The sequence below is a fragment of the Mobula hypostoma genome, chromosome 10 (assembly GCF_963921235.1).
Source record: "Mobula hypostoma chromosome 10, sMobHyp1.1, whole genome shotgun sequence".
Classification (NCBI taxonomy): Eukaryota; Metazoa; Chordata; class Chondrichthyes; order Myliobatiformes; family Myliobatidae; genus Mobula; species Mobula hypostoma.
The window spans coordinates 112,336,674-112,364,303 of record NC_086106.1 but is presented as its reverse complement, the minus strand read 5'-3'; the positions used below and the strand labels follow the sequence as shown (position 1 = coordinate 112,364,303).

General features: G+C 44.9%; 1 protein-coding gene across 2 annotated transcripts in view; it reads left to right on the top strand.

Moving 5' to 3' along the window:
• Window positions 1–27,630, top strand: part of col4a5 (collagen, type IV, alpha 5 (Alport syndrome)) — a 314,426-nt gene that overhangs the window by 172,385 nt on the left and 114,411 nt on the right. For both annotated transcript variants that reach the window (XM_063061058.1, XM_063061059.1), the window contains exons 26-30: window positions 4,385–4,553; window positions 10,136–10,228; window positions 13,881–13,985; window positions 17,615–17,712; window positions 19,318–19,468. In XM_063061058.1, the coding sequence (XP_062917128.1) occupies window positions 4,385–4,553; window positions 10,136–10,228; window positions 13,881–13,985; window positions 17,615–17,712; window positions 19,318–19,468 (616 nt within the window). The remainder of the gene's footprint in view (window positions 1–4,384; window positions 4,554–10,135; window positions 10,229–13,880; window positions 13,986–17,614; window positions 17,713–19,317; window positions 19,469–27,630) is intronic.

Sequence of the window (27,630 nt, the reverse complement as noted above, 5' to 3'; positions counted from 1 at the left end):
AGTTTGTCTCCAGATATGGAAACAGAGAGATCGAGAAAGGGGAGGGATGTGTCAGAGATGGGCCAAGTGAATTTAAGGGTAGGGTGGAAATTAGAGGCAAAATTGATGAATTTGACGAGCTCAGCATGGGTGCATGAAGCAGCACCAGTGCAGTCATCAGAGTGGTGAAGTCTCGACCTGAAGATGCTGATGGTCAAGGTCCAAGCTGAAACTGGAGCTACAGGTTATACAATTAGCAGTTTGAGTGTGTCCAGGGTCATAGGAACGGGCATTGATGGCGATGGAATCTGGGTTCTGGATCCGCTTGGAATCGTTGGAACCGGTATTGCCAATGGTAGTGTCACTGGTATGGAGGTATCCAGAGCCATCAGGGCCAGGGATGGATTCAGAGAGATTCATAATCTGGGGGCATCCGATGGAATCGAGGTCTGTTCAGTTGTCTTATAGAGTGTCAGTGAAGCTGTTCTTGACCCTGGTGGTATATGCATTATTGTATCTTCTGCCTGACTGTCATTCTGATGAATGCACTCACACAACTGGGGAGGGAGTTTCAAGGTTCTAATCCAGTGATGATGAGGAAACCATGATATGTTTTCAAGTCAAGTTGATGTGTGATTCAGAGGAGAACCAGCAGGAAGTGGTATTCTCATGCAGCTACAGCCCTTGTCTCTCTTGATGTTAGAGGTCACAGGTTGGAGGGAATCTGCTGGAGAACCCTCAGTAAATGGAACAACACACATCAAAGTTGCTGGTGAACGCAGCAGGCCAAGCAGCATCTGTAGGAAGAGGTGCAGTCGACGTTTCAGGCCGAGACCCTTCGTCAGGACTAACTGAAGGAAGAGTGAGTAAGGGATTTGAAAGTTGGAGGGGGAGGGGGAGATCCAAAATGATAAGAGAAGACAGGAGGGGGAGGGATAGAGCCAAGAGCTGGACAGGTGATTGGCAAAAGGGGATACGAGAGGATCATGGGACAGGAGGTCCGGGAAGAAAGACAAGGGGGGGGGGACCCAGAGGATGGGCAAGAGGTATATTCAGAGGGACAGAGGGAGAAAAAGGAGAGTGAAAGAAAGAATGTGTGCATAAAAATGAGTAACAGATGGGGTACGAAGGGGAGGTGGGGCCTTAGCGGAAGTTAGAGAAGTCGATGTTCATGCCATCAGGTTGGAGGCTACCCAGACGGAATATAAGGTGTTGTTCCTCCAACCTGAGTGTGGCTTCATCTTTACAGTAGAGGAGGCCGTGGATAGACATGTCAGAATGGGAATGGGATGTGGAATTAAAATGTGTGGCCACTGGGAGATCCTGCTTTCTCTGGTGGACAGAGCATAGATGTTCAGCAAAGCGGTCTCCCAGTCTGCGTCGGGTCTGGCCAATATATAAAAGGCCACATCGGGAGCACCAGACGCAGTATATCACCCCAGCCGACTCACAGGTGAAGTGTTGCCTCAGCTGGAAGGACTGTTTGGGGCCCTGAATGGTGGTAAGGGAGGAAGTGTAAGGGCATGTGTAGCACTTGTTCCGCTTACACGGATAAGTGCCAGGAGGGAGATCAGTGGGGAGGGATGGGGGGGACGAATGGACAAGGGAGTTGTGTAGGGAGCAATCCCTGCGGAATGCAGAGAGAGGGGGGGAGAGAAAGATGTGCTTAATGGTGGGATCCCGTTGGAAGTGGCGGAAGTTACAGAGAATAATATGTTGGACCCGGAGGCTGGTGGGGTGGTAGGTGAGGACCAGGGGAACCCTATTCCTAGTGGGGTGGCGGGAGGATGGAGTGAGAGCAGATGTACGTGAAATGGGGGAGATGCGTTTAAGAGCAGAGTCGTATCCCCTTTTGCCTATCACCTGTCCAGCTCTTGGCTCTATCCCTCCCCCTCCTGTCTTCTCCTATCATTTTGGATCTCCCCCTCCCCCTCCAACTTTCAAATCCCTTACTCACTTTTCCTTCAGTTAGTCCTGACGAAGGGTCTTGGCCTGAAACGTCGACTGAAACTCTTCCTACAGATGCTGCTTGGCCTGCTGCGTTCACCAGCAACTTTGATGTGTGTTGCTTGAATTTCCAGCATCTGCAGAATTCCTGTTGTTTGCGTTTAAATCCTCAGTAAATGGAGGTCATTTAGTAGTCAGTACTTACTGCTGAGCTATGTTCCCCGTAAGCTGTGTGCGTGCACGCGCACACACGTTTTTCAACCAGCGCACAAAGAAAATTAATGTGCGCACAAAAGGTTAGTTACCTAAAATAATGTAGTAATTAATAATTATACTTATTGAAAATAATCTTTTAGCTAAATATTTCTGTTAACTAGTTAGTCGGTTTTTCAAATACCACAATGCACGTCACTAATTTATGTCACCTCACCTTTCCTGTTCCGGTTTGTACAGCTGCATCATGCGGCAGCCATCTTTGGCGGACAGTGTTCATATCATAAAGTTTACAAAGATCTGTTTCAAATCCTGTAGATGGCTTTGATGAGAACAATCTATACAATGTTTTCTCGATATGCAGTTAAAAGATGCGAATTTAAAGAAATTGCAGAGGCCTCTGAAAATGAAGCTGTTGCTTTCAGACCACTTAATGAAGTCAGATGGTTATCTAGACACTTGGCATTGCAGGCAATAATAAAAAATTATGAGGCACTGATCACATACTTTGAAGAAGACCCTATGGGTAAATACTATCACAAGAAATTGATAAACATCCCATACAAAGTAGCTTTACAGGTTTTAAGTGATGTCTTTGATGAACTGGCTGCTCTGCAAGATTCTGCAAAAGAGTGGCCTGACACCAATTGATTCACTTCATTTTGCGCAAGGCAAAATTAACAAAATAAGAAAGCAGGAGACAATGTTTCATGGAGTGACAAAGTTAAAGTTTTGCTAAGCCAACAACATGAAGAAAACGTCACAGTAGATACAAGTTCGCTGTTGACTTTTATAAATAGCCTTTGTGTTCATTTAGAAGAAAGATTTCCTGAAGATGAGGTACAAGAACGGTCAGCTTTTGATATCTCCGCAATTGCAGATTGTGACTTCACATTTGGCGATGAACAAGTTAATGCCTTATGTCTAAAATATCATGATTTTCTAGCTGAAAATACTGTAATAGTTAGACAGTTTAATGATTTCAAATTTTCCCTGCAAGAAAAAATTAAAACCAAACTGATTTCAAACCTTACTCAAATGGTGGCATTTGTACTTCAAAATGAACAATTTTGCAACCTTGCACAGTTGATGTACATTGGGGGAACCTTTCTTGCGTCTAGTGCAGACTGTGAGCGAGGTTTTAGCCTGATGAATCAACTCAAAAACAAGCTGAGAAACCGTTTGGGTGAATGTCATTTGGATATGTCGATGAGAATCAAAAGCTATCAATTGGATGGAAATTCTATTAGGCTAGATAGAGTTTACAAAGAATGGGTAAATGCCAAAGATAGGAGACAGAATAAATAACTGTGTGACTTAAATATGTATGCTAATTTGTTGTTATATTGTTGTCAAATATTTTGTAAACCTACATAAACTGTGCCATGTGTGCATTCAGTGCACACATACTTTTGTCACAGGAAAAAAGTTTGCACAACATAAGATTTTTACACACAGTGACTACTAAAAATTAGAGAGAACATTGTTGCTGACAGTACGTTTTGGAATAGTTAATGGTCTGTTTTGTCCCTGATAATGTAGAGCTTCTCCAGTATTGTCAAAGCTGCTGCCAGCCAGGCAGAGAATATTTCATTTTATTCCTAACTTGTGCCTTGTAGATTGTGGAAAAGAGGGGAACCACTCACTTCAGGATAATCAGCTTCCTATAGCCACAGTAACAAGGTAGTCGGTCTAGAGAAGCTTCTGGTCAGTGGCAGCCCCGCAGATGTTGATAATGGGGTATCCGGTCACACGCACTAAATGTGTGATATTGTGGTACATACGCATGTTATAAATGCATTTGAGTATCAGAGACACAGCAGAAGACCTTTTTGCCGTATGCGTCCTGCAGTCAGATGGTATAGCAAAGATGAATTTCTACAAGGATTTGATGTCCCTGGTATACAGTGGCTTTTGCTCATGAGTTCAACATGGAGAGTCAACCATAAGCCATTTCATTTAACCAGAAAAGTTTCCATATGCATCTTAGCATTTTTTTCAGCTCAGCTATGAACCCTGGAAAGGAAAACATAGTTTACAGCAGGAATGATTATTGTTTGATTCTTGGCTTTTAACATGAATAAGAGAATTAATTGGGTTTTCGAATTCTGGAGAGAGTATATGAGTAAGAATCTTACGTTTGTGCCTTTTTGTTTCAAGTATATGGCTTTTCAGCTTGGTTTTTTCATGAAAGCCATCCTCTTACATTCCATCCTTACTCATGGTTCATTGGATTTCATTCCAGGGTGGTTTGGCCTACAAAGGAGAGAGAGGACCACCAGGTGACCCAGGTCCACTGGGATTTCCAGGAGAAAGGGGACTGCCAGGACCACCAGGATTTGGCTCACCTGGGTATCCAGGCTCAAAAGGTTCACAAGGAGTTTCAGGACGTCCCGGAGCCCCTGGTGCTCCAGGTATGTTACCCATTTGTATCAGTGGTCCTTTTTCTCTGATTGATGAAAGTGGTGCATGATTGGACCCAAATGACAACTTAATATTCTTGGCCAAATTCAGAGATTAGTCAAATGGGATGCCACGTGGTCTATCCAGTCAGTACTAGATGTAAAATAAGCTGTTTAGATTAATCTGTAGCCTTGTAAGTGATGGCAGATCAAATATTTATCTAACTACATTTAAAATCTACTGCAGTTTCTTGTCTCCACCACCTCCTCAATCAGTGTTGCATACCAGCACGACCACCAATAATATAAGTAATTTCCTGAACTTCCTTCTGATACTTTGCCTTAAATATACCGTATGCTCTACTATTGTCCATGACTGGTTCTTCCTCTTCATCCAGCAAGGCACCTCATAACTTTGATGAAATCACTCCTAGCTTGCTTTGTTCTCAAAAGAGTCAATTGTGAAACCTTCCTTTGTTGGCAGCATGCTCATAAATCTCCTCTGTATGCCTGCTGCCAGAAGATCAAAATACACAGGAGCAGCATTAGACCAGGGGTCCCCAAACTTTTTTGCACTGCGGCCCGGTTACATATCGACAATATTCTTGCAGACTGTCCGACCCGCCGGGGGGTGGGGGTGGGTTAGGGTTGCCAACGGAAAGAGTAGAGCCACATACGTTGTTTACACAGAGAGACTACAATGACCATGAAGCCTTGCGCGGGCACCAGTGCGCTTGCGTGTAGGTGCCCATTTTTCTACAAATCGTTTTTGGCGATTCTGCTTGGGGCAGGGGGGTGTTAATCAGGACCGGAATATAGGTGATAAATGTCTAATACACGCAATTTCGTTTCTAAAAGGGTTTATCTAACGAACTTAATATTAAGCATACAGCACATATTTTCCTCGCATGAATATAGCGATAAGTCAATTATCAGGGAAGGACAGGGGAGCTTGAAGTAAGTGTTGAATGAACTTCCAGTAGAAGTGGTAGAGGCAGGTTCGATATTATCATTAAAGAAAAATTGGATATGTATATGGACAGGAAAGGAATGGAGGGTTATGGGCTGAGTGCAGGTCGCTGGGATGAGGTGAGAGTAGCGTTCAGCACGGACTAGAGGGGCTGAGATGGCCTGTTTCCGTGCTGTAATTGTTATATGGTTATATAAGTAAGTCAATAGCATCATAACATTTTAAGTAACGTTTGGATATTAAACACACAGCACATATTTTCCCCGTATGAACATATAAAATCATTGCAACACACCCATATCGCTGAATCAGTGGGAGCCATGGGTTGAATACTTGTTTTCCTGCAACAAGACGGTCCCATCGAGGGGTGATGGGAGACAGCGATACTCGAATGGGTTCCTTATGTCCAGTGTATTCTGCAATTTAGTTTTTGTTGCATTCATCACAGAGATATGTTGGAAATGGAAGCAACGTTTTCAGTGCTTTCGCGGCTATCTCAGGATAGTCAGCCTTGACCTTGATCCAGAATGCCAGCAGAGATGTTATGTCAAACATACTTTTCAGCCTGCCATCATTTGCAAGCTCAAAGAGTTGATCTCCTTCCCACGCTGACATGGATGGCGCACGGGTAATGATCTCGCATGCGTAATTGCTCAACAGGGGCCGTGACAGGGAATGAGGAAAGGTGCAGCTGACTCCTATCGCCAAATCATACCGTTTCCTCGCGGCCCGGTAGCGCATGCTCTGCAGCCCGGTGGTTGGGGACCGCTGCATTAGACCATTCAGCTCATTGTCAGCTTCATCATTCCATCAGGGCTGATTTATACTCCATTCTCCTGCCTTCTCTCTGTAATCTTGATGCCCTTACTAATCAAGAACCCCACCAGCCTCCACTTTAAATATGCCCGATGACTTGGTCTCCACAGTGCCTCTGGCAATGAATCCCACAATTCACCATACTCTGGTTAAAGAAATTCCTCCTCATCTCTGTTCTAAAGGGATGTCCTATTTTCATGCTCTGCCCTCTGATTAAAGACACCCTCATTGTAGGAAACATCTTCTCCGCTTTTACTCTATCTAGACCTTTCAATAGTTGATAGGTTTCAGTGAGATCCCCCTCATTCTTATAAACTCCAGTGAGTACAGGCCCTGAGCTGTCAAATGTTCTTCACATGTTAACTCTTTTGTTCCCAGTATCACTGTTGTAAACCTCCTCTGGACCCTCTCCAATGCAAACACATCCTTTCTTAGATAAGGGACTCAAAATTGCTCACAATATTCCAAGTCCAGTCTGACCAAAGCCTTATAAAGCCTCAGCATCACATCCTTGCTCTTCTATTCCAGTCCTCTTGTAATGAATGCTAACATTGCATTTGCCTTCCTCACCACCAACTCAACCTGCAAGTTAACCTTTAGCGAATCCTGCATGAGGATTCCCAAGTAACATGATTTTCCCAGACTGTGACTAGAAATATATGCGGTGGTCTAAATATTGCTTTATGTGATTCCTTGCTTTTTATTCAATGCCTCAGCCAATGAATTATTCTGTCGCTGCTCTTGGGCACCTTACATACCTGCCCTGCTACCTTCAGGAATCTGTGCATGTGCAGAGATCCCTCTGTTCTTGTGCACACCTGCTGTTTATATATTTCTTTGCCTTGTTTACTTCTTGAGTGCCACCTAGCGCTTCTCCGTGTTCAATTACTTTGTGCCATTTGTTCACCGTCAACCTTTTCTGTGGGTGGTGGGGCAGAGATACGTTTCTACCAAAAGAAGTGTAAGGTGCTCCTTCCCTTCGCTAGCCTGCAGGCCACCCTTGGGGAAGGTGTGGCATCTGCGTAGCACCCCTGATCATGTACAGCTCATGTAAAGCCATGGAGGGGGGTTGGGTAGATGGCGGATGCTCAGATGAGTACCTGGATCCTATGACAAGTCCTGGCTATGAAACCATTGATGCCAGGCAGATAATCTCTGAAGAGTATTGATAATGGCCGGGGTTTCCAGTCTTGTAAAGACACTGCCCAGAAGAAAGCAATGGCAAACCACTTCTGTAGGAAAAAATTGTCAGGAACAATTATGTCATAGAAGGACCTTGTCCATCCATATCATATGACATGGGACATAATGAACAAAAGAACCGTCCCCACTCCAATATTTCAAAAAGGAATGATGGCCTCTGAACAATGGGAAGATTATGCTTCCACACAGGACTTAATCACGTATACAAAACATTTACGATAAATCAATTGGTTATGGTGATTTCAGTCAGGCAAGGCCCTAAAGGGACGGAGATTAGATTAAGTGATGGGAAATTTTGATATTTTCTCATCTTTTTTTTAAACTAATCATGAATGATTTCCACCCTGCTGCCTTCTATCAACTTGTTAGAATCATTCTTGAAAAGTGAACCTATTCATAGTTATGTTGTTGGATTCTAGTCTTTCATAATCAGATATTTTCTAAAGCACCGCATACTGTAAAGGAATGTGTGATCTCTCTTCCAATGCCACAAATACAGCCAGCCATTAATCTTCCACACAGTAAGCTATAATGAAAAGATGACCAGAAATCTGTATTCACAATGAATTTAGTAGTACTGGGCAGGTCATCAGGTTAGTTCTGCTTTTCTTCGTGAAATGACTGATAGAAAAATGCAGGCAAGAAGAGTTATATTGACCTTAGAGTAAGGTTAAAAGGTCAGCACAATGTTATGAGCTGAAGGTCCTGTACTTTGCTGTACTGGTCAGTGTTCTGTGTTCTAAATGTTCTGCATGCATCTTGGAGCAGACAGGGCCTGTGTTTAAAGTCTAGAAAAGAGCCGTCTAGAAATTCATCCCCCATTCTGCTAAGACCATAAAACATCAGAGCAGAATTAGGCCATCAAGTCTGCTCCGATATTCCATCATTCCAAGTCTGCTTCGGCTTGCTAAACTCAGATACCTCTCTAGATTTTTTTTTCAAACAGTGCCAAGATGCCTCGTTATAAGCTTGAAGCACTGGAGTAGATTTTTGTGCAAAGTTTTCTGGATTGAGACTGAGATCACAGTCTCCCACCCCAGAAGCAAGGCTACTCCCAACTGAGCTACAGGTTCACAATGTGCAATAGAGAGAAATTTGATAGTTTGGGTTGTTCATGAGGGTGAACAAGGGAGGGTAAAAGTTTTAAATGCTCTCAACTCTAATTTTTCCCTAAAATGGCCATTTTTACCGAGGGTATTGGTGGAAAGTTGGTCATTAGACTGGTACAGCTTTATAAACTCCTTTTTTAGTGATGATGGGGTGTCATACAGCATCGAAGCAGGCCCTTGGTGCATTGTGTCTATGTGGCCATCAAACCTCTCCGCTCAAATCCCATTTCTCAGCATTCAGTCTCTAGCTTTTCATGCCGTGTCTTTTCAAGTGATCATCTAAATCATGTTCTGAGCATACTGCCACCCTCTCAGGCAGTGTGTTCCAGATTTCAGCCACTCTCTGGATGGAAGCAAAATCGTCCTTATTTTCTCTAAAACTCCTACCCATTTCATAAGCCTATGTCATCTACCCTTATAGCAGTTAACTGCTCCCAGTCCACTCCTGCGTGTCTTTTGATATTGTATTCAGCTTTGTTCCTTTTCAGGGTCCTTAACCATCTTCAGCTGCCAACTCATATATCCACCCATGGCAGTATGACAACTAATACCAACCGAAGCACCTCCAGGGACAATTCACCAACCAAGTTAAACCTGGGCAATTCATTAACACTGAGCGGGACATTTCAGAGGTGCATTCCCACTGACATTAGATACAATATCTCCCCTTTTCTAGTAGAACTATTGATATACTGAGCTTTACACACTAAAGTGATCCCAATCACTATTAGACAATACAAACAAAAATGCTGGAAAAGTTAAGCAGCCTCTGTGGAAAGAGAATCCGAGGTAACATTTTAGTTCTGTTTCTCTTTCCACCGAGGTTGTCTGACCTGTTGCGTGTTTCTAGCATTTTCTGTTTCTATTTCAGGTTTTCAGCATTTGCAATTATTTAGCTTCCTAGTATTGGAGAAGATGAACTCCTCCACTATTATACCCTATTATTTTAACCTATAAGTCTGATCTTAGCCAATAACCTGGAGACCTGTAGTTCATTTCCAGCGGTATTGCCCCCTTTTTATTTCTAACCTCAATCTATGCGATCTCCTATTTTAATGAGCCCCTATATCATCGGACAATTCCATAGCCCAGAATGTTCACCTACCAATCCTGCACATCTTTCACCCACATCTCCATGACAGTAACAAAAATCGCATTCCCATATATTAACCACTGTCCTTGATTCGTTGGCCTTGCATGTCTGTATTCACAATCTGGTATTAGATCTGAGAAAACAGGCAACACATTGAAGGGTGAGACAACCGTCAGATCGAATGATTGATGAAGAATTATGAACTCAAAATTAATGGCAAAATCAGCAAAGCAGTCAAATTTTCATATGTTCTCTTCTACTAATTTGTTGTGTACCATTCCGAGATCAACACTCAGGGTCATTTTATGGAGGTTTTCGTGAAATTGCTTTTTTGTTGAATTAGAGTTACCAAATGTTCAACTGTCCCTGTCACCCATCATTAATTCTCTCCTATTCTGTCCAGGTGCTAAAGGTGAACCGGGCCAAACCATCTCTGACCCTGGTCCGCCTGGTCCTCCAGGGCCTGCAGGAGATCCTGGGGCAATAGGTCCTCCAGGTGAGATGTTGAAGTCATTAGCTGCTGTACCTGTGCTGATGTCTGTAAGCGTGTGTTTGTACAAGATGGGATTATGCTGTGCTGAAGAACCATGAAGCAGTTAAAGCAAGAGAACAATAAGTTGCTTATTTTGCTTACTTCCATTAAAAGCTATACAATATACATTCAGCTAATTGATCTAAAACCTTTCACAACGGACTAGCTGATCACCAGTTGGGAGAACTTCATTTTAATGTTTGCCTGGACCACGTTCCCTTATTCTGTAATGCAATCAGTCTATTTTTGGAAGGATTTGAATAGCAGAATCTCATTTGGTCTTTTTTTTTCCTTCTGGAGAGGAGGGGGTAGCTGCCAAATCTGACCAGAAGTAAACGCAGGTTCTTTGAACTTTGGGTGGGAAAATGTTTCTGCAGCACTTCCTCTGAAGTTGGTTGGAGTGCAAGTGAGAATAGACAATAAACAATAGGTGCAGGAGAAGGCCATTCGGCCCTTCGAGCCAGCAGCAGCATTCACTGTGATCATGACTGATCATCCACAATCAGTATCCCGTTCCTGCCTTCTCCCCATATTCCTTGATTCTGCTATCATTAAGAGCTCTATCTAACTCTTTCTTGAAAGCATCCAGAGAATTGGCCTCCACTGCCTTCTGAGGCAGAGCATTCCATAGATCCACAACTCTCTGGGTGAAAAAGTTTTTCCTCAACTCCATTCTAAATAGCCTACCCCTTATTCTCAAATTGTGGCCTCTGGTTCTGGACTCCCCCAATATCGGGAACATGTTTCCTGCCTCTAGCGTGTCCAATCCCTTAATAATCTTACATGTTTCAATCAGATCCCCTCTCATCCTTCTAAATTCCAGACTTAAGTATTGTGGAATAAGACTTAGGCAGAGGTCGATTCCCCTTGTGGCAATAGTTGATCATTCTGGAACATCTTGCCTCTAAGGGCCTTTCTAAGAATGAAAGCAAGTGCACTTCAAAATATGGAGCAAATGTTGTGTTTAAAATGAAAGAGGGTACTTACTTTCTATCACACAACTATCCCCTTGATCCCCTGCATGCATATTAAGCCAAAATCCTTCAGCAGTCTCTAGCAGTCCCTTCTAAATATCTGAGCCAAAGTGGAGAACAAATAACTGGATGTTCCTTCTAGTTTCTGCAGAATTTGACGATGACCATGACCATTTAGGATTATCAAAAGTCCTAATACCCATTGTAGGTTGCCATATTAAGAGTCACCGCATTTCAAAGGAGTGATCAAGTGGAAAGGATGAATCCAGAGCCTGACTTATACAAGATCAAAAGGCATTTGATAGGGAGGCAATACCCGCCCAGTGTGCTCGGTGGTCCTTGGCAAATAGTATCCACTTAATAACTAAATTAAAGCCAGTACATATGAATGCTTGCGGCATTGTTGTGATCATAGAACTCAGAAAGACATGAGTGCAATGTTACATTTGTTATCATGACTCACCACAGTGGTGTAGTGGTTGGCACAACGCTTTACAGCCCCAGTGACCCGAGTTCAATTCCCGCCAGTACCTGTAAGGAGTTTGTACGTTCTCCCTGTGATGGGTGCTCCAGTTTCTTCAAAGACGAACCAATTGGTAGCTTAATTGGTCATTGTAAATTGTTCTGTGATTAGGCTAGGGTCGAATCGGGAGTTTCTGGGCATTGCAGCTCGATGGCCCAGAAGAATAAAACTTGAGGTCTGTGCTTCACATAATCTTAGACGTCACTATCAAAGTTGAAAATTCAAAGTAAATTTATTATCAAAGTACATATATGTCACATATTCACCCTAAGTTCTTTTTCTTGTGGGCATTTGCAGTAGAACAAAGAAATACAATAAAACCAATGAAAAACCACACACAAAAGCTGACAAACAACCAATGTGCAAACGAAGACGAACTGTGCAAATACAAAAAATGAATGAATGAATGAGCAAACAAACAAATATGAAGATAAATAGAGTAATAAATAAGCAAATTAATGAATAGATAGACAAGTAAATACATAAATAAAACTCAGCTGTAGAGTCTTTGAAAGTCAGTCCGTGGGTTGTGGAATCAGATCAGCGTTGAGCCCAGTGAAGTTATCCACACTGGTTCACCGGCCCTTTTCCAGCACCGTTCTGTATATACATCTCCTTGATGGTAGGTAGGCTGGTGCCAGTGATGCATTGGGCAGTTTTGATTACCCGTTATCAAACCTTCCTCTTTGCCGCAGTGCAGTTTCCATGCCATGCAGTGATACAGCTTGTTAGGATGCTCTCTACTGCGCATCTGTAGAATGGCGTCAGTACAGATGTGTCTAGTCCAACTCTTTCAGCCTCCTCAGTCAGAAAGTAGAAAAGTCAGAAAGCAGCAGGGGGGCAAAGCACAGCTTTGTAATGTACCGTTGCTGATGGTGATTGTGGAGATGTTATTGCAAATCCAAACTGACTGGGGTATACAAGAAATCGAGAATCTAGTTGCAAAAGGAGGTATTGAGGCCCAGCTCTTGGTGATTATGGGTTACCTTTTGGCCTCTTGCTCAAAGGAAAGAAAACCCAGCCAAACCGGTCTCTCCTCGTAACTGATTTTGATTCTGGGCAACATTCTGGTGAACCTCCTCTGCTTATTAGGAGATGAAATCAGTAGGCAACATATGTGTCTTTTTTCCTTTAGATGTTATTGGAAAGAATCGGACCATGTTGGTTAGTTGTGAACCATTTGGTCATGAAATTAACTTTAGACGTGAACAACACATACAGAATGCTGGAGGAACTTGGCAAGTCAAAGGTTCAAAGGTTTAAAGGTCCAATTTAATTTCAGAGAAATGTATACAATATACATCCTGAAATGCTTTTTCTTCGCAAAAATCTACAGAGAAGTGCCCCAAAAATGAACGACAGTTAAACGTCAGAACCCCAAAGTCCCCCCTCCCGCGCGTAAGTGGTAGCAAGCAACAATCCCCCTTCCCGCCTGCAAAAAGATAGTGCACCCACTACCGAACACAAGTGTGAGCTAGACGGTAGCAAAGACACAGACTTGCAGTTACCCCAAAAACTACCGCATTTCATCCGGCATTCGACAAACCACAGGTTCTTCTCTCTCCCTAATAAGGGAGAGGGAGGTGCCAGGCAGCATCTGTGAAGAGCAATAAACAGCGGATGCTTTGGACCAGGACCGATAAAAGATCTTGGCCCAAAGCGTCGACTGCTTATTCCTCTCCGTAAATACTGCCCGATCTGCTGAGTTCCTCCCGCATTTTATGTGTGTTGCTCAAGATTTCCAGCATCTGCTGAATCTCATGTTAATTTTCGCTGTGATGTTTCTTTTGTTTATAGAAACTCACTTCCCAAGCTTAGATATAAAAAACTGCTTATTCGAGTAAGAAACCTTGAGAAGATAAAAATACTGCCTGTGTTTAATTGATTTTAGAGTACAGCCAATAGAATTAGATGACTGATTGTTGGATTTTAAGGCAAGGATTTGGTCATTGTGGATAAACGCAGTGTCACTATTAGACTTTCTGAGTGGTACATCTATGTACTGTGCATGGGTCTATAGCTGTGCCTGTCAGATGCACTCTGAAAGGAATGAGAAAGCAGATATAGACCCAGTATCTACCTGATAGCAATAACATAAATCTTTTGTTCTGTCGTATAGGTGACCCAGGTCTGCCCGGTCAACCTGGTTTACCAGGCCTCCAGGGACCAAAAGGTGACATGGGAGTGCCAGGTATTGGATTTCCTGGTCCACCTGGTCCAAAAGGTAGGTTTGTTTTCATGAATGTTGTGTCTTTAAATTGTAGTGATTCAAAAATACTTCTATACATCACCTCCAACATATCAGAATCCTTAACTTACATATCTGAGTGCAGTGCTACTGAAGGGTCTCATTTCCCTCCAAAGATGCTGCCTGATCTGCTGAGATCCTCCAGCATTTTATGTGTGTTGCTGCAGATAATTATGCATGTTTTTTGCCTGAACTCATTGGATCATCAGATAAATGAACAGTTAATTCTCACGTGGAGAATTTCTCGACAATTAGCTGCTCGTTAATCTTCTAGGCTGGTCCTCCTTTCCTTCTCCCCACCTTTTCCCTTTTTACTCTGGCTTCTTCCCCTTTCCTTTCCAGTCCTGATGAAGGGTCTCCACCCAAAATGTCGACTGTTTATGCATTTCCATAGATGGTGTCTGCCCTGAGCTCCTTCAGCATTTTGGGTGTGTTACTCGAGATTTCCAGCATCTGCAGAATCTCTTGTCTTTATGACTTGCTGCTCCACGGCAAAGACTCTTCGTGGGATGCTTATCCTGAAGAAATTTAAATCTTCTCTTCGGGAGTTCAGTGATACCATCTCTCACTCTTCCCCCTCTGTGATCTCTACTGCCCTCTGACTCTTCTACCATGTACTCACTCAGACTCGCTACCATAGCCACAAATCCTTCCTGAGAACTTGTCTTCATCACCATCTTGTTCCACGTGGCTTCCAGCTCCAAATTCAGGCCTCTTAGCTTGGATCCAGCAAGGATCCAGGTACCTATGTCCAGTGACTGCTTCTCCCACTACTTCCCCCTCCGAATTATACGCACCACCTTCTCTGCTATGACCTGTGGGGCAGGTCTCAGTCTCTGGCACAGCTCTGTGCCTCTCTCTCCTCCACCTGCCATGCACCTCTCCGACATTTCATCCTCCACTGGATCTCTGCCTCCAACTGCCAGTTCTTCATCTTCCTCACATCCAGGAAGAATCAGAAGATCGCCTGTCCCCAGACTGCAGATCCCACCAACTCTAACGTTAGCTCCAATGGCCCTGGGTGCCTCTAGACCATGGTTCCTACCATCTCCCGCTCTGACCTCAAATCAATCAGACACCCCCTGACTGCAGATCCCACTGACTCCAACCCCATTTCTGCCTCCAGACTGTGGATACAATCGTTGCCAACTCTGGCTCCAACAACCCCAGGCGGCTCCAGACCACAGATACCACCATCACCTACCCTGGTTCCAACAATCCCAGATACCTTCAGACCATGAATTTTGCAGCTTCTAGCTCTGGCTCCAGCCTGGACCTTCATCACCACTCCAGGCCAAGACTTTCCTCACTGCCACTGGGCCCCTGGGCTCCTCTTACCCCCTCCCCCCCCCATTCCACTCTCCAACCCCAGGTCTCTCAGGATCTCTTGCCACTCTTGGGTCCTCATCTTCCTCCCAGCCTACCTGCCCTGTACACCCCAACCTTCCCCACTCCTCTGCCCTCTTCCCCCCACCCCCGATCCCAGCACAAACCCCTGCCGTATCTTTGCTATTTCTTCTAACCTTCACCAGGAGGCAGGACGTTCTGTCCTCAGCGGGGGCCTTAACTTTGTCCTCTTTTATCTGCAGCTCAATCCATTTTGCATCCTCTACGACGCTGAGGTCTTCCATCGCTTCTGTCTCCAAGTGCACTTCTTTGAGAAGATTCCCTGCACTGATGACCCCTTCTCCTGTCACCAGCCCTCTTCCCCTTCTTGGGGAGCCTGCTCTAGACCTTTGAATCAATATTTGTCGACGAGCCATCAACTGGCTCAACTTCAGCACTTCCCACTCCTCCACGAACGTTACCCCCCTCTAAACACACTGTCCTCCACTCTCTCGACATCAATCCCAATCTTACCATCGAACCTGTAAACAAAGGGAGTGCTGTTGGAGTGTGGTAGACTGACCTCTACCTTGCTGAAGCCAAGTAGCAACTCTCTGGACACCTCCTCCTCGACTGCTTATTTGTTTCCATAAATACTGCCTGACCTGCTGAGGAGCTCCAGGGCAACAGGCTGGGAATGCTGGATGAACTCAGCAGACCAGGCAGCATCTAAGGAGATGAGTAAACAGTCGACAACAGAGTAAACAGTCTGCCTCGCCTGCTGAGTTCCTCTAGCATTTTGTGTGTGTGTTGCTGTTCATTTCTTTCACTGGATCATGAACAGTTAATTGTCTGAATAGGCAGTAGGGAAAATGTTAACTCTCCAAATTGGGCTTGGAATATTTAAATCATGATTGAGCTCAGGAAGAGGCAAAGTGTAATTCTGTGTCAGAAACATGCCAACTGTAGTGGTCATTACAAACAGAAGTGAAAGTATGGCATAAATTTGTGATGCAGGGAGGAAATTGAGTTCAAACAGTGGAGTAAATGAACTTCATCATGCTTCCATTTTCAATATCAAACCCATTGAAGCTCATTTTCCTCAGAGATTTTGTGCAGAATCCTTTCTCTTTTAAACTTGGACACATGGACTGGTCTACAGCCTGAAACATCAACTATTTCTCTTTTGACCGATGCCTGACCTGTGGAGATTTTATTTCAGCATTTTTTCTGATTTTTGACTCCCTATAGTCTGTCTAGTTTTGTTAGAATTTTGCAGGCTTGAGATTCCCTCTCATTTTTCTAAACTCCAGTGAAATACAAGCCTGAAGGACCTAATCTCTCCCTCATACATCAGCCAGCCAGCCATCCCAGGAATCGGTCTAATAACTGTCATTCCATATCTTCCATGTTAAGAGCATTCCTCCACAGGTAAAGAGAGCAATCTGTACACACAATTCTGGACTGGATCTCACTAAGCACATCTGCAGTAAGACATCCCTGCTCTTACTTAAAACCCATTTATATTGAAAGCTAACATATGATTTTCCTTCCTAAATACTCATCTTCAGTGAACATTTGCTTATAGTGACTTGTAGAAAGGATCGGTTTTTGTTGTGCATTCCCTTTTCTCAATCTAACACCATTAGGATAACAATCTGCCTTTCTGTATCTCGAGTCAAAATGGATAATCTCACATTTGTTAACGTTAACCTCTATCTACCATGCCTTTGCCCACTCACCCAGCTTGGCCAAGTGTCCTTGCATCCTCCTCTCCACTTGTTTCGCTGAGCATTGTGGGCATGCTATGTTGGTGCTGGAATGTATGGCAAAACTAGCACTCTACCCCCAGCACACTCTCGGCGTGGGGGTGGGGGATGGCTGTGAACACAAACGACGCATTTCACTGTGTGGTTCAATGTACAACTGACAAATAAACCTGAATCTTCAATGTTGCTGGGGAGCCTATTCCCTAAACCATTTAGCCTTTGTACCTCTCTCTCCTTCTATAAGATGGCCCTTAAAATCTACTACTTTGACCAGTCCTTTGGTCATCTGTGCTGCCAAATCCTGGTGTGGTTCAGTCTAAACTCTTGTTTGTGATGACATTACAAAACGTTTTGGGATGTTTTTGCATGTTATACATGGAAGGTATTGAAAATGTCGGCTGCCATGGTGTGAAGCTTGTGCATGGAGTTTGGGTCAAACATACTCTCTAAGATGTCATCAACAATGTTGAGTTAATTGCCCCTTTGTGTTGTTCAATTAACTTCTCACAGGATTGCCAGGAACTCCAGGGCTACCAGGTTCTCGGGGAAATCCAGGAAGACCAGGCCGTGATGGGCAACCAGGTCGATCGGGCCTCCCTGGGTCAAAGGTGGATATTTACTGCTTCAGATAACAATGTGGTAGTGCTGGTGTTAAGCGGAGATTCCTATGAAACCCAAATTGTTATTAAGGTATCAAAGCTACAGAATGGCTTCTTTTCCCAAATGCAATGGCAGAGATGTTGATGACTACTCCAGGATAATTCCTTCACTCTTTTACAAAGAAATAATGCATTATTAGAATTGTTATTCTAATACTATTAGAATTGGATTGGAATTGATTTATTATTGTCACACGTACCAAGATACAATGGAAGGGCTGCCTTGCACATTTTCATATAGATTAGGTCATTACACGGTGTATTGAAGTACACCAAGATAGAACAAAACAATGCAGAATAAAGTGTAACAACTACAGGGAAAGTGCAGAGTAGGCAAATAATAAGGTGCAAGATCACAATGAGGAGATTGTGAAGTCAGGAATCTCATTTATCATATTAAGGAAATATTTAATAATACCTTCACAGAGCACACATGCATTACTTCCCACCCATCTTATCTCTCATGAATTGACGTCGGGGACTAATAGCGTGGGAACTGGCTTGAGTGCTTTAACCAGAAATACACAAGAGAACCTGGGTGATGTTTTTTTTCCAGGCATCGTGGACACTGCATGAGCAATTCAATCATTCTTTCTCACATTGCAGTAGACAGCAACAATGTACAAAGCTCAGCCCCTGATCTCGCCCCTGAGTCTCCCAGTAAGATTTACCATTCTCAGCCCTGAATATTGAGCATGCTTTCTGTATGGCCATTAGACATAGGAGCACAATTAGTTCATTCAGCCCATCCAGTCTGCTCCACCATGGCTGATTTACTATCCCACTCAACCCCATTCTCCTGCCTTCTCCATGTAACCCTTAACAACCTGACTAATCATGAACCTGCCAACCTCCACTTTAAATATACCCAGTGATGGCCTCCACAGCCATCTGTGGCAAAGAATTCCACAGATTCACCACTCTTTAGCTAAACAAATTCCTCTTCATCTCTCCACTGTAGGAAACATCTTCACCACATCCACCCTATCTTGGCCTTTGAGTATTCAATGTTTCAATAAGATCCCCCTTCATTCTTCTAAACTCCAGTGAGTACAGGCCCAGAGCTATCAAACGCTCCTTTCATTCCTGGAATCATTCTCATGAACCTTCTCTGGACACTTTCTAATGCCAGCACACTTTTTCTTAGATATGGAGCCCAAACTGCTCACGATACTTCAGTCTAACCAATGCCTTCTAAAGCCTCAACATTATATCCTTGATTTGTCTTCTAATCCTTTCAAAATGAATGCTAACATGGCATTTGCCTTCCTTACCACTAACTCAACCTGCAAGGTAACCTTCAGGAAATCCTGCAAGAGGACTCCCAAGTCCCTTTACACCTCTGATATTTTTTTAATTCTCCCCCCATTTAGAAAATAGTCTGCACCTTTGTTCCTTCTATCGAAGTACATGATCCTAAACGTCCCTACACTATATTCCATCTGCAAATTCCCTGCTTCCTCAACAGCTAATTGCTAATGTGCTGATACTATAATCAAACAAATGAAGTAACTCTTTAAGATCTGCCTCATGACTCCTCCCAATTTTTCACAGGGTGATCCAGGCTTTGGACTTCCTGGATCAGCAGGTCCCCCTGGTCCAAGAGGCAGTGATGGGAGACCAGGACCGAAAGGTGATGCAGGATTCCCTGGGTTACCAGGCCCACCAGGCTCACCAGGATTAGACGGCACCTTTGGGTCAAAAGGTACGTTTTAAATGTGGGAAGAGTCTCAGCTGGTGTTTATTTAGAGATGCAGCGCAGTTAGAGCCAACGAGCCCAAGCTGCTCAGTTACACCCATGTGGACAATTAAAGTACTATCCTGTAAGACTTTGGAATGTGGACGGAAACCGGAGCACCCGGAGGAACCCCGTGGTCATGGGGAGAACATGCAAACTCCTTACGGACAACAGCAGGAATTGAACCTGGGTCACTGATACCGTAATGGTGTTACACTGACCAAGCACAGCTGTACTGCCCTTGGTACTGTGGACATCAGTAAAGGCAGCAACAGGAATGTACAAAGGTATGCAGTGGGTTAGTGTACAAAGCACTGTAGTGGATCTCTGATGATTTAGAATAATGTAGCCCCCTGGAAGCTTCAGACTGGCTCAGCTCGCTTCCGTCTAGGGGGAGCAGCCTTTGGCCCCGCCAAACTGGGTAATCAATGTACCTCACCCCGCCAAATAACAGATAACACACCATATGCAAGTAAATGATTACACTTTATAGATCTTACTGGAACTATGTAATTAATAGAGATAAAATATAAAAGGCGCCAAACTTATCAAAGTTCAACCACTTTGTGCACAACCGTTGGAGCTCAATTAATGGAGTCTTCTTTCCACCATTCGATCCCCTCCAACCCCCTCGACCCGCCGCCTGGGACCAACCACAGTGGTCGACCAGAGCGCGTCCAGCACGTCCAGTCCTCTTCAGTTCTCCTCCCCAAAACTCTGCGCCTCGGACTCCCGCTCGGGGTCCGTCCCGTCGCCCAGCTTACAGCATCGCGTCTCCTCTCTCTCTCCCCATCCGCCTTCTGCCCCAAAGCCCACGAGAAACAACAGCTTACAGACACACAAGAAAGAATAACATTTATCCCAATTGGTTAACAAATGAATACAATGCTCTTATCAATAGTATAACCCAAACATCAGAGAGAGAGAACTCCTTACACTCTCCCCCCACCAAATAAAGTCATGTCCTCATGACTTGTAAATAACTCGCCAACACTTCCCGCAGACACAAAAACCCAATCCAGATGCAAACAGTCACATTGCTCCCCGAACAGTAGACCTTACGCCCTGTTCCACGGGTGCTACATAGGCCAACCTATCTGGGAGTTTCCTAATCCTCCGAGACCTCCGTACCCCCTCACCTAAACCCTTCAGACTCGGACACTACTGGGGATACCTCGGGTTTGCTTGCCAAATCCTCTGTCAATCTCTCACTCATGCCCCACTGCAACTCGGAGCCCCCTGTCCTGTGTCCGGGGCCCCGCTTCTTTTCCTTCAGGGTCCTGCTATAACCCAGGCTGCCCACGGCTAGCCCTTCCCACTACACCTGACTCTGTGGGGGAATGGGCAAGAGTCTCTTCCTCAATCAAGGGGAAGTTAGCAAAAGGCAGCATGTACCACACATCCCGCACGTCATCCTTCAAAGCCATATTCTTCCTCATTCCTTCGATCGGTAGATGCTATTTGATTTTCTTCAAACTGAAGCACTTAGCCTGGGCTGCCTCTGCAGCCTCTACAGCCTCCTGCAGTCGAGACGTCAGCTCCTTCTCTGACTCCTCCAACTCTCGCCCCAGTCTCAGCAGTTCTGACTCACGCTTCATGTCCATCTCCATCTGGGATGCAATTACACCACCAGCTTCTTCCAATCTGTTCTGGATCGATTTCTTGAGTTTCTGCTGATCCTTTCGAAGGTTGGACATTGTTTCGTCTCTCTGGATTAATTCCTCAGTAAATGACCGCAGCTTCAGCTCGGAATCTCATTTCTCCATCTCCACTTTGATGAGTGTGAACTCGAAGTCTTCAATGGTTGTCCCAGGCTCCGGCACTCACCTCACATCATCGTCCCCCAAGGCGATTCTAAACCCTAGGTGATCATCCACATACGCCAAAACTCCAAGCACCTCCACATCCCTCATGGTCTTCCCCATGCCCTGCGGGAAGGTTGCAGAGGCTCCAGATATGCCCTGTGGCATCTTTTTGGATCGGAAGAATCCTAGGGAACCTATAACGGCCGTCTTCTCCTTGTCGGCCTCACTCGTCGGGATCCAGCACATTAAACCACGTGGCACCATACAAGCAGACCGTAGAGTCTTTGGCCCTCAGGGCCGTACTCTAGTCAATGACAGTGCGCCTGTTCAGAGTCCTATAATCCACACACACGCTGCCTACGTCTTCCACGGCTACAGGGTCCAGTCGCTGCAACCTCTCTCTCACCAAGGTGTCTTCAGCAGTCAACTCCCCTCCCTCGTGGTATTTTGGAGCGTCTACTAAGAGGGTCTCACCCTCAGATACTTCCCCCAGGGCGTACCACAATCGGCTCTCGTTTAAATTCGGTGCCGGCCCAAGGCTGCTACACACGTCCTCACAAGCAGCTCGAAACACTGGGTGCACAGACAATGCCCCATGAACTCCAGGTTCACTGACCAATAATCATCTTCTGGATAATCACTGGCACTGGTACCCCAAATCTCCAGTGCCCTTAATGTTGTCAAGGGTAAATGCTTCTGAAACCGGTTGTAAAATGAACTGTACAACAACATGACCTGCGCCCCGGTGTCAAGGATGGCTTTAGCATAGCTTCCATCTATTTGTAACGTCACACGGGAGCGTGGTCCCTCTAAGCCTTCAGGAATAGGGTCTTTTCTTTCCAGAAGTTCCTTGGAACATTGCTGGGAACGTGCTCCCCCAGAGACACCAAGCCGTCCCCCACTGGGCCTCCACTAAGTTTCACGACACCTCTCTGATCAGCTGAACAACTGAATGAGGGGCTGATCCCCTGAAATGATCCCCCCGGCACTGCAAGCAATTTAGCTGCCCTTCCAGCCAGAGAAGATATACTGAAAGCTTTTCCCCTATCTCCTGACACAGGTATGGAAAGCCTCCCAGGTGCTGCATTTTACTTCCAGTTGAACCAGACGCATTTTCCCCCGCTTTCAGTTGACACTACGGGGTAATTGAACCTGACAGTTCTAACACCGTCACCAGCCCGCCTACTCAAACTTTAAACCTATCCCTGCTGTCCTCCCTCAACCGAGCACTGCCACTCATCTAACAACTGAGAGATCCTCTCCACCCATGTCTCGTACACCTCCGCCCCTTTAGGGGTGGACATTATCCCAAAAGCCAGACGAAGCCTGCCATAGCTGGAACATTTATTTGCAGACACTACCTCCGAGTCAGACCACTCTTTCCTCTCTCTCCTCACCTCACCTGGGGCACCAATAGACACTGGCAGTCCCACCACCGACTCGTCAGCGCTAGTCTGAACTCCAACAAAGACCTCCAGGGTACCAACAGCCATCCCACCCAACACACATGCAGTAATAACCAGCAATCCACAGAGACACAGCAGCATTGATTTAAACAGGGCAATCACACAGCGCACCACTGAATCAAATCCCGGATGAGCCCCCAAATGTAGCTCCCTGGTAAGCCTCAATCTCGCTCAGCTCACTTCCACCTAGGGGGAGCAGCCTTTGGCCCCGCCGAACTGGGTAATCAAGTTTGTGTGGATGCTGTGTGACGTACCCCACCCCGCCAAATAACAGACAATACACCATATGCGATTAAATGATTACACTTTATAGATCTTATTGGAACTATGTAATTAATAGAGATAAAATATAAAAGGAAAATAAAAGGCACCAAACTTATCAAAGTTCAACCACTTCATGCACAACCATTGGAGCCCAATTAACGGAGTCTTCTTTCCACCATTCGATCCCTTCCGACCTTCTCGACCCACCGCCTGGAACCAACCACGGTGGTCGACCCCAGCACATCCAGTCCTCTTCGGTTCTCTTCCCCAAAACCCTGGGCCTCGGACTCCCGCTCAGGGTTCGTCCCGTCGCCCAGCTTACAACATCGCGTCGCCTCTCTCTGTCCCCATCTGCCTTCTGCCCAAAGCCCGCGAAAAACAATAGCTTACAGACACACAAAGAAAGAATAACATCTATCCCAATGTGTTAACAAATGAATACAAATGCTCTTATCAATAATATAACCCAAACAAGCAGAGAGAGAGAGAGAGAAAGAACTCCTTACAATAATATTGCACACTGATATTTTTATTTGTCCATCGTGACAGTTTGCTTAATTGCAGCCATCTTGAGTGCACAGTAAAAAGAGGTGAGACCAAGCTCATAGTTTTTCATATCAAATCACTTTTCATTTCATATCACTGACCGACCCGTTTCCCTTCCCCATTTTTTTTCCAAGTAACACTCATTATCTCATTTGGAAAACAGGAAGGCCCGAAAAGCTCAGTGCTTACTCAAGCTCCAGTCAAAACCGTAAGCTTTCTGTGTGAGATGTTAATACCCAAGTGTGAAAAGTCAGTATGTCCTACAATTACTCCCTGATCCTAGTTATAAAATACCAATGAATTCAAAGATCAAAGTAAAACTTATTATCAGAGTACATATATATCACCATATCAGCACTGAGATTCTTTTTCGGTGGGCATACTTAACAAATCTATAGAATGGTAACTGTAAACATGATCGATGGGCAACAAACAGTGCAAATGCAAATATAAATAAATATCAATAAGTAATGAGACAATAGATAGACAATAGACAATAGGTGCAGGAGTAGGCTATTCGGCCCTTCGAGCCAGCATCGCCATTCACTGTGATCATGGCTGATCATCCACAATCAGTATCCAGTTCCTGCCTTATCCCCATAACCTTTGATTCTGCTATCTTTAAGAGCTCTATCCATCTCTTTCTTGAAAGCATTCAGAGACTTGTCCTCCACAGCCTTCTGGGGCAGAGCATTCCATATATCCACCACTCTCTGGGTGAAAAAGTTTTTCCTCAACTCCATGCTAAATGGCCTACCCCTTATTCTTAAACTGTGGCCTCTGGTTCTGGACTCACCCATCAGTGGGAACATGCTTCCTGCCTCCAGCATGTCCAATCCCTTAATAATCTTATATGTTTCAATAAGATCCCCTCTCAGCCTTCTAAATTCCAGAGTATACAAGCCCAGTCGCTCCAATCTTTCGACGTATGACAGTCCCGCCATCTCGGGAATTAACCTTGTGAACCTACGCTGCACTCCCTCAATAGAAATGAGCATGAAATAACAAGATAAAGAGTCTTTAAAGTGATGCCATTGGTTGTGGGAACACCAGAAGTAGAATGAATGTAATTAACTCTTTTTTTTCAAGAGCCTAATGGTTGAGGGGTAGTAACCGTTCCTGAACCTGGTGCTGCGAGTCCTGGGGCACTTGTACCTTCTACCTGATGGCAGCAGTGAGAAAAGAGCATGGTTTTGGTAGTGAGGATCAGAAGAGATGCTTCTCTTCTATGGCAACGTTTCATGTAGATGCGCTCAGTGATTGGGAGGGCTTTACCCATGATGTACCGGGCCGAATCTACTGCCTTTGGCAGGATTTTCTGCTCAAAGGCGTTGGTATCCCATGCAGCCAGTCAGCACACTTTCCACCACACATCTATAGAATGTTTCTATTTTCATAAATCAGTTTAGCACGCTGAGAATTATGCTGGCCTTGCGTCACTGTCCAATGATGAACAGGGCTTCCAGAAATGATCCAGTTACCCAACAGAGAAGATCTTTCCAGGATAGATGCGTCCCTGAGATTTTACTTAAATGTCCACGAAGATATACTCAAAATTGCCATGTAGTTCCAAGCCAACAGTTTGGTGGAATAAATATCCATTTAGCACTTGAGTGAGGTTTGCAGTCACAAGTAGCTGAGGTTATCATAATGGTATTGTCCTCTGTGATCCAGTTCATCAATGCTTTGCCTCTTCAGTTATTCAAAAGATAATGGCCTAGTTTTTCTGCATCCTGCCCGCACCAACTTTTGAGATACATTCTGTGTGCTTGGAAGTCTTCCCGTTTACACTCCCCTATAAATCTGCGTAGATTTATAGTGAGGGTCGGTGCGCTCAGACCGATTCCACTCTTTAGGCTGGGGGATGTTCCACAATGGCACAGCAAGCTACGACAACTGCAGCGGCCGCAGGTCTGTAGGTTGAGTATCGGAGTTTTCCTTCTAGATAGAGCGCCTGGCAAGGCTACCAAGACCCAACTACCCGGGTTTGGAATCGGAGTTGTCCTTCTCCTAGGCTGGCTGCCAGCCAAAGCCGATGAGCCCAGCCTACCTGCCCAGTCATACCGCTGGCCGTTCGACTGTGCTGTGACATAGCACACTCAGTAAGAACAGGGATGCCAAGTGAAGGCGTTACTATGCGCACAGTGGTGTAGGAGAGTCCATGTGCGAGTGGCCTCCTGCTTGGCAAGCCAAACAGTGGTCCTGCGGCGATCACTACACCTGGAAAGGAGAGGCTGTGGGAGATGCTTCACCTTCCTTGAGTGAGCAGGACAGCCAGCCCTGGACCCACCCGTCCCCACAAAACAACGTTCCTCCAGACCAAGGTGCATAACACAGAACTGTATTTGTCAACGTGGAGCAGAGAGCGCGTTTGTAAATCTGGTGGGAGGAAAGGATGTTGGGAATGGCGAGGATGGAGTGCCGCAGAAGGGATGTCGGACAGGTGGCAGAGGGGTGCCAGGTGCAGAGAGTGGCATGGGTGAGACACCAGGCAAGGTCATTTGATTCCAAACAATTGGTTTATTGATCATTAGTGAATGTCTCTCTGGTCCTTCCTGTTCCCTCCCTCTCCCTTCCCCTTTTTTCCAAACATGATTCCTCTCTCCCTATCCCCTTCCCACTCTCAGTCCACAGTAGAGACCCATATCAGAATCAGGTCTATCATTACTCACATATGTCATGAGAATTTTTTTTGCGGCAGCAGTACAGAATACATAAAATTACTACAGTACTGTGGAAATGTTTTAGGCACCCTAGCTATAGGTAAGTGCCTGAAACTTTTGAACAGTACTGTACAGTACAGTACTGTAGAGCTGAGCCAAATTGGAGAAGTTGGGAATGGGCCGAATTAAGGTGGTAGGGAAGCAGCCTGAGAGTGTATCGAAGCAGCAGGGTCCAGATCCAAGAGCAAGATCTGGACGACTTGAGCGTCATGCCAAATTGAAAAGGACAGGGTGTCGGGGCCGGAGGCGAAGCACAGACCGGTTCACATCACTGCTCTGCGAGGCTCGCTGATCTCTGCACCGAACCGTGGCTGTGGCCTGCAGCTAGCGCAGCCATAAACTTCAGTTCTGAATGCTTATTTGCTTACTTTTATTGTTTGCATGATTTTTTTTCTTTTTTTTTCTCTGCATGTTGGGTGTTTGACTGTCTTATTTTGTCTTAATGGGTTCTATTGGGTTTCTTTGCTTTGTAGCTGCCTGTAAGATGTACTTTGACTTAGACTTTGAACTCAAACACAACACATAATGTAATTAACAAGTAATAAGGTGCATTTATGACACAAGTTAAAAAGTAAACAGTATTACTCTACTGTCTGGTCGTACATGATGATACCTGAGTGCTGGTCGGGAGTTCAGTAGTCTTATGGCCTGGGGGAAGAATCTGTTTCCCATCCTAACAGTCCTTATCCTAATGCCATAGTATCTCCTGCCTGATGATAGAGAGCCAAAGAGATTGTTGGATGGATGGGAGGGAGTGATTGTCAATACCAAGGGCCCTGCATATGCAGCGCTCCTGACCAAGATCTCTAATGGTTGGAAGAGAGTCACCAATGATCCTCTCAATAGTCCTCGTACAGACTTGTGGTTAGACCTTTGTAATTCCCGGACCAGATGGTGATGCAGCTGGGAAGGATGCACTCGATGGTGCTCCCGTAAAAATATTCAAATGGAAACCCGTTAACCATCCTGAACATTAATTCCTACTTTTGGGAAGCACATGCAGATGCTGCAGAGTGTATCAACTACAAGGTGCACTGTCACAACTCACCAAGGCCTCTCAAAGCCTATGTAGTGGTTCCTTTGTCAATGCAAATTGCCTCTTTCTCGACTGCAATCCAGAACCGCCCTCTCCACACAAGATGAAACGATTCAAGTATGAGGACACTTTTTAAAGGAAATTAAGAGAAGGCAATAACATTGACCTAAGTAGAGAGATCCAGCTCACACATATAAATAAAGATAATTTAAGAAGATCACCCAGGTGGAAGAGATGGGGCAGGAAGGTTGAACATCGTAGGTGTAAAGTTGTCACTAGATACACCAGC